The following is an 8,036-nucleotide window of genomic DNA, read 5'->3' on the forward strand; positions in this document are numbered from 1 at the left end:
ACAACACATCACGAAAATCTTCACCACGGCCCACTGTCTGTACATTTTGAAGATTTTAATATCCACTGATTACCAGGCAGTTGACATCAGGCAGCTAGAGAAAACTGTTTCAAAAGACATTCTCCAGAAGGAAAGTTTGAAATCCGAAGACTTCACATGGAAAAGCAAATCATCAGTTGTGATCAAAATCCAATGAAATGACTTCAATTAGTCAAGGAACGTTTCTGCACAATCTTATGCGGCAGGGGGAGAGAGATGAAAAAATTTTTAAATGCTCTCATGCTCCAAAGATAATCAGAAGGTGGACATGACTCCACTGGACATGAAAAAGCACTCCAAATTCATGTCATGTCCAGCAAATTAAACAAACAAAACAAACAAACAAACAAACCTCTCCACCCTATGCCCTGGGTTCTAGTTGCTTTGTAAGGAGGTGGTGTGGCCACCAATATTAGCAGCTACGGAAGGCTGGACCCCAATTCTAGGTTCAAACTTTTTTCACAACCCTCATGGAAGGCTGCAGAAGCATGTGTCTTAAATCTGACAGATTTTGGCAGAAAACGCAGGGAAGTCTTGGCTGCAGTCGTGTCGCGTCCCTACCAATAGCAGGGCAGTTTTTAAAACTGACTCAAACCCTCAGGATCGCTGTTCCTTTAACGCACATAACCTGTAACGTGAAACCACGGCACACAGGCACGAATGTTACATCACAACCGCACTGCTCGGGAAGGGACCTTGGACGCTCACACATCTACTGCCAGGGACACGCAGAAAGCAATCAAATAGGCTTAAAAAACTTACCTGCGCACAAAAATAGCACATGAAAAGGCAAACAAGCACAAAATGATTTTTTTTTTAACAGAAGCTCCATAACTTGGGTCAAAATGAAGAACACTGATTTTTTTTTAAAGAAGCAACAATTAGGTTTATTTGCATATTCCAGCAAATATCTCATGTGCGGTGCTATAAAAACCATGTTTATCACTTTAGTGTGCAATTCTTTAGAAGCACTGGCTAAGTCAGCTTTGGGAATGGACTATGCTGAGTGGATGGATGCCACAACAGGCAAAATTCTAGAAAGTACTGAGATCTACTTTTGTGTTCTTCACTAGTTTCCAATCTTTGATTTCCAGGTTTTGGCTCGTTCAAACCCATTTCTTGCATTTCTGAAATCAAGGATGGCCTGCGAAATCTCTTCATTGGTGTTCATCACAAACGGACCTAGGGCAGAAAGAGACATTCAGAAAGTTCTGTGTGACGATAATATTTTCCTCTATCACTAGAAATGGTATGTATTTCTAGAGTTTTTAAAAAACGTTTAATGTTTAGTTTTGAGAGAGAGAGCGCGCACATGTGTACGAGCAGGGGAAGAGCAGAGAGAGGGAGAGGGAGCCCATTGTGGGGCTTGAACTTAAGAACCTCAAGATCATGACCTGGGTTGAAGTCAGACATTGAACCAACCGAGCCACTCAGGTGTCCTTGTATTTCTAGAGTTCTTAATCTGAAACTGACCCAGGCACATCTGAACAGTAAGAGGTTATTTTGTGGCATCTAATCCCTGACGATTAGAATACAAGTTTCTTGACTAGGACTGTGTATGGTTATAAAGATCAAACTCCAGATACACAAATGCAACTGCATCATCCACTCACCCACTGCAAGTTGTCATCAGCAATGGCCATCTCTTTATTCAAAACATTCCTGGGTTTGGTTCTATCACAATCATTTTTACAGTTGTTAGGGTTTTTTTTCTTTGTTTGTATTGAGGTGTAACTGACAAACAACGTTAGTTTCAGGTGGACAACATAATGATTCAATATTTGTGCATATTGTGAAATGACCTCCACAGTAAGTCTAGTTAATATCCATCACCACACACAGTTATAGAATTGCTTTTTCTTGTGGTAGGAACTTTGAAGATTTACTACAGTTGTTAGTTTTATAGCGTTACCTGATGTCAAGAACTGAACCGATCTGATGCAAGGAATTGGCAGATCTCATCATAGCTCTGGGGTCTCTGCAGTATACAAGGCTGTGTGCTTACATGAGGGGTTGCAGTCATTTTTGAAAAGTTGTAGCAACTCACTGACAATAAATAGGAGGTTACAAAACTTACAAGTCAGGAAAGCATCACATTTTGGATTTTCTAAGGGTCGGCAACCTTTTTCTGCAAAGGGCCAGATAGTATGTATTTTAGATTTCGTGGGTCAATCGGTGCCTGTCTCAACTACTCAACTCCTCCGCTGAGGTGCAAAAGTAGCCACAGACAACAGGAACGTGAATAGAGATGGCTGTGTTCCAATAAAACTTTATGTACAAAAACAAGCGGTGGGCAGGTTTCACCCACAGGTCACAGTTTGTTGGCACCTTTGTCTAATTCCTAGGTTTGAACTCGAGTTTTGCTACAAGTGGAGGAATTGAGGATGGGGGTACAGTGCTAGAAGGATCAAAGGGCGAAAAGAATGAGGCGCCTGACACGTAGAAAGAGGGCGGACTCCTGTGCGCTTTACATGCCTTCTATGGGAAGAAGTGTGGGTAGAATTCTGCAGGCGATCAGGAGTCACCAAATGTGATCTAATTTGCATTTTATAAAGAACATTTTGGCATCAGGGTAGAGAAGGCATATGGCCTCAGAGGCTGTTTTGATGGTGGAACTGTTAAGGGCAGCTGGGATACGGGATGCAGGAGGTGTGGGTACAGCAAGGAGTTCAGCTCTGGATACTCTGACATGAAGGTACTGGAAACAACAGAATGGCTTCCTGGCAGACGTACTTGGTAAGTTGTCAGAAACATGGATCTGGGGCTCATGAGAGAAACTTCATTTGGAAACAGACACTTGGACTATAGCAGATATGAAAGAGTGAGGGAGCCCTCATGTGCAAAACAAATAATCAATCCAAGAGGGCAGCCTGGAGAAGCCAACTTTTACAGGACATACAGAAGAAAGGGAAATGGAACTCAGAAGATGAGAGCAGATCCTGGGCCAAGGACCAATGTTTTGCACAACAGAGTATCACTAGTTTGGACTCGTGGAATACCGCTCCTGTCTCCCAAATATTTTTCTAGAAAAATGGCGCACTTCTGGGCTTCCATTCTGACACTCCCTGGGGTATTCTGCTGGGCTTCTCAATGTAGCATGTGCACATGAATCACCTGGGAATCTTACTAAAATGCAGATTCTGATTCAGGAGGTCTAGCGTGGGGTCTGAGACTGCATTTCTCACTAACTTTCTAGTGATGCAGATACTGTTGTTTCATGGACCACACTGGGAGCTTGGAGAGGAAGCACAGGGAGCTTGGAGGCCTCCAACACCAAGTTGAGGAAGTTNCTCCTCAAATCCTTGAGAAGAAAACTAAAACCAGAAAGCATTTTTTTTGTTTTCTTTTCTGTTTTTTGCATACTATATCACTAAATTTCTTATTTTTTAATTTTAAAAAAATGTTTTTAACGTTTATTTTTGAGAGAGAGAGAGAGAGACAAAGTGCAAGCGGGGAGAGGCAGAGAGAGAGAGAGAGAGGAGTCACAGCATCCGAAGCAGGCTCCAGGCTCTGAGCTGTCAGCACAAAGCCTGACGTGGGGCTTGAACCCACAGACCATGAGATCATGACCTGNATATTATGAAACGATCACCACAATAAATCTAGTTAATATCCGTCACTACACAAAGCTACAGGTTTTGTTTCTTGTGATGAGAACTTTGAAGGCCTGTTCCCTTACCCACTTTCTAATATGCACTACAGTATTATTAATTGTAGCTGCCAGGCTGTACATTCTATCCCTCAGAAAGCATGCTTTTAATTTATCCACTCTAAGGGTTATGGCACAAACATTACTTGATAGTTATCAATAATCTCATAAGTACTCTTTCAAACTACAGTTTTCATCATCTCTCTTCTTAAACCTCTGCACTGCCTCCCAAGTAATAAAAATGTTGTGAGAGACTGGAGGAAGATGGGGGAGACGTAGGGAGGTCCGTACTTGCCGCCTGCATCTCTCAAACAAAGAAGGGCCGAGGCCAAAGGACGCTGAGTGCAAGAGTCTGGGAGGAAAAGAGACAGAATCCACTAAGAAGACAGCCTCATAGGAGCGTGATTATGCACTGGGGAAGATAAAAATGGGCCAGGACACGGAGGCACAGAGGGGAGGGAGCCCCCTCTGTGGAGAGTCGAGGGGAAGAGAAAGAGCGGCTGAAACTGCTCATAGAACTGGCCCTGGAGAAGAGAGGATCCTCGGCCCAGGACGGACAGGGATCCTATCATCCCATCTCTGACCTCAGGGCGTTCAGAGAGAGATCTGATCTCTAACTGCGGAGCTTTCTTTGGACTGGGTACCCTGGTCCTAGAAATTCCCCCCGGAATAGATGGTGCGTAAGGGACTCAGTCGGCATCAGGAGGAACCGTTCCCCTACTCGATCCCCCGGTAGGAAGGGCCCTGGCTTGGGCCTGGGGAATTACATTTCGGGCGGTATCATTAATGCACACGGAGTAAGATCTAGAAACGAGGCTGGGGGCGGGACATAGTACCCGGCTCACCTTGGCTGCGCCGTGGCGCAGGGAGCTCAGACCCAAAAGAGTGATTTGCAATGCTTGGTTCGAGAAGGGATGGGGGGGCCACCATTTTTCTCCCCACAACCACCAAGGCAGGGTTTCAGAGAGGGCTGGAGGGACCCGCAGTGGAGGCGAGACCCGCCTACACCAAACCAGCCCATCTGCGCTGGGGAGCTGCTTTTTTTTTTTTTTTTTTACCAGAGCCCAGAAAGATGAAATGGAAGAAATAGCCCTTCCCCAAGACCAGCATTGATGCATTGCCATGATTAACTGTAGATCAATTCTTGCTATTCAGATATATTCTCCCTTAATTCATTTTTATCTCTCCGCTCCGCTGGACTAGGTATTCTGGTTATAGATTTGCTTAAACAGTCATATTTAATCCATTCTCTTGATGCATATTCGACACCTCTGTCATTACCTTCTTTACTCTCTCTCTGAAATAATCAGACTATATAGTTTCTCTGGGTAACATTGTCTTCATTTTTTTTTTTTTCTACTCACCACCTGCCGTATTCTCCTTTTTCTCTATCTGAATTAAGTCTTTTAGTCTCTCTGGCTTTATGCTTTTAGACTGTCCTTTGTCTTTTGTTGTTTTTGTTTTTCTTTCGGTTTACTTGTTTGTTTGATTTGTTTGTGCGTCTGCATGCTTTTGTTCCCTGTTTGTGTGTCTGTCTGTTTTCCTTTCCAGGGCTACTCAAGAAACAAGCCAAAGTACACATGGTGGAGAGTCCCAAATACCACTACAAGTAGGGAAATAAAATAACCAAAGTCTCAACAAGAGAGACCAAGGGAAACCATTAAAAGAACACTTCCTGAATGGAGAGACCGTGGACAGTATATGAGCCTCCTTTAATATAGCAGGACTCACAGGTGCAGAGCACATAACAAGCTTTTAAAAGTTGCAAGAGACAGAAAGCTAGCCAAAATGACAAAACGGAAGAACTCTCCTCTAAAGAAATTCCAGGAAGAAGTGACAGCTAAAGATAAGAAACATAACTGACCAAGAATATAGAACAATAGTCATAAAATTAATAGCTGGGTTTGAAAAAGGCATGGAAGACACTAGAGAAGCTATTGCTACAAAGATTATGGACCTTAAAAATAGTTGTGATGAATTAAAAAATGCTATAAATGAGATGCATAATAAAATGGAGGTGGCCACTACACAGATTGCAGAGGCAGAAAGAAGAATAGGTGAACTAGAAGACACAATTATAGAAAAAGAGGAAGCCAAGAAAAAGAGAGATAAACTGATCCAGGAGCACAAAAGGAGGAGTGATGCAATCAAACGGAACAATATCCGTATCATAGGAATTCCAGAAGAGGAAGAGAGAGAAAGGCGCTGAAGGAGTACTTGAACAAATTGTAGCTGAGAACTTCCCCAATCTAGGGAAGGAAACAGACAATGAAGTCCAAAAGCACAGAGAACTCCCCTCAGGAGTAACTTGAATCAATCTTCTTCCATTTCTAGTGAAAGGATAAAGACAGAATTCTGAACCAGCTAAGGATAAAAGGGCCCTAATATACAAAGGGAAACTTATCAGAGTGGTGACAGACCTATCTACTGAAACTTGGCAGGCCAGAAAGGAATGGCAGGAAATCTTCAAAGTGACAAACAGAAAACTATGCAGCCAAGAATCCCTTATCTAGCAAGCCTGTCATTCAGAATAGAAGGAGAGATAAAGGTTTTCCCAGACAAACAAAAATTGAAGGAATTCGCCACCACTAAACCAGCCCCACAAGAAATCCCGAGGGGGAGTCTATGAGGGAAATGTTGCAAGGAACACAAGACACCAGAGACACCACCACAAGCATGAATCCTACAGAGAACACAATGACTCTAAATCCATATTTNATACTGCCCAAAGCAATCTACACTATCAATGCAATCCCAATCAAAGTTGCACCAGCATACGTCTCAAGGCTAGATCAAATAATCCTAAATTTGTATGTAACCACAAAAGACCCTGAACAGCCAAAGTAATATCGAAGAAAACCAAAACGGGAGGCATCACCATCCTGGACTTTAGCCTCTACTACAAAGCTGTNCTGGGAGGAGCACTGGGTGTTATACGGAAACCCACTTGACAATAAACTATTAAAAGAAAAATAAATCAATAAAATAAGTAAAAAAAATTTTAAAATGCTGTGAGTCCAATCTCTCATTATGTAGAACCTTGTTATAGCGGATAGCACAAAACACGGGGTCAGGAGACCAGCGTTCGAATCCTAGCTCCACTACTAACCGTCACTTCCCATCAGAGAAGCCACAGATCAGAGCGAGGGGCAAACCAATGCGGTGAGAGGTGGGTGAGCAGGGTGGCTGGAAATCAGACAGCCTGACTGTGAATCCAGCTATGTGGCCCTGGACAAGCCAATGAACCCTCTGTACCTCTACTTCCTCATCTGTAAAATGCGGATGAGTACCAACCTCATAAGGTTGCCATGAAGATTAAATGACTACGCAGAAAGCACTTTGACCAATCCTCGGTAATCCTAGTAAATGATAAATGCTACCCAAGTATCTGTTACGTAAATAAATATATTGATTTCATTTTCCTCATTTATAAAAAGGGACATGACTACATCGGTGCTGAGGACATTTCCTATTCCAACATTCTAGGACATTCCACGCTTAATTTGCAGACCCAAAATTAAGGACACTCCCTGATAAGAAAGACAAGGTCCTCAACTAGTTCATTAAACTGGCACTAGTTCTCGAACAGCCAGGAGATGGTTGTGGCTGTCTTTAAATGTTCACAGGTAAAAGAAAAACTTTCTGGGGTTCAAAAAGTTATAAAAAAGAACAAGCAAACCAAACAAGATGCTTCACCTGCTCATTAACTGAGACGTCAAGGGACACATCTATCTTGTCTGGTTACTCGGAGCTTGAAGGTCAGGCACATGCAGCATTCCTGAGATCCAAGCCTTGGAGACAGGCTTCCCCCAACGCGAAAGGAGGATGGCTTTGAGCAGTCCCGTCCCTTTGGTCTGTCACCGACTTGGTCAGACTCTTGGTTTTCCTCGTTGGTGCACAGGAGACCATGAAACTCAAAAGACTTGGATCCCACACATCCTTTTCGCACCTAAATTCTAGTCACTGTTAATAAAGATTATGACTCCTCTCAATCTGTCTTCAGGCTTTTTCCAGAAGAACAAACTATTCTGGCGCTCATCCACCAAGATAAAAGGAAGCAAGAACCGTGAACCTCTGGAGCGGAAACTGAAGCATGCAAAGTGGAGGTCAAATGCTACAGGCTTACTGGAGTATAATTCAATGTTTTCCTCGTAGTTATTAATAGAACAAAAAAGAGTATTCTTTAAAGACTGTTTTTTTAGTTTCAAGTAATCTCTACACCCAATGTGGGGCTCGAAGTCACAACCCTGAGGTCAAGAGTCGCACACTCTGCTGACTGAGTCAGCCAGGCGCTCCAAAGAATAGTTTTTAAATAATCAGTGTTCTTTAAATGTATGATCAGCTGGGG

At 43.0% G+C, this 8,036-nt stretch overlaps 1 protein-coding gene across 1 annotated transcript in view; it reads right to left on the reverse strand.

Annotated features, from left to right (window-relative positions):
• Positions 1 to 919: 919 nt before the first annotated feature.
• PIR (pirin) overlaps positions 920 to 8,036 on the reverse strand; it is an 87,645-nt gene continuing 80,528 nt past the window's right edge. Inside the window, exon 9 of the mRNA XM_077769650.1 lies at positions 920 to 1,221. Coding sequence (XP_077625776.1) covers positions 1,109 to 1,221 — 113 coding nt within the window. The 3' untranslated portion in view covers positions 920 to 1,108. The remainder of the gene's footprint in view (positions 1,222 to 8,036) is intronic.

This window comes from Crocuta crocuta, unplaced genomic scaffold (assembly GCF_008692635.1).
Source record: "Crocuta crocuta isolate KB4526 unplaced genomic scaffold, BGI_CrCroc_1.0 scaffold1171, whole genome shotgun sequence".
Lineage (NCBI taxonomy): Eukaryota > Metazoa > Chordata > Mammalia > Carnivora > Hyaenidae > Crocuta > Crocuta crocuta.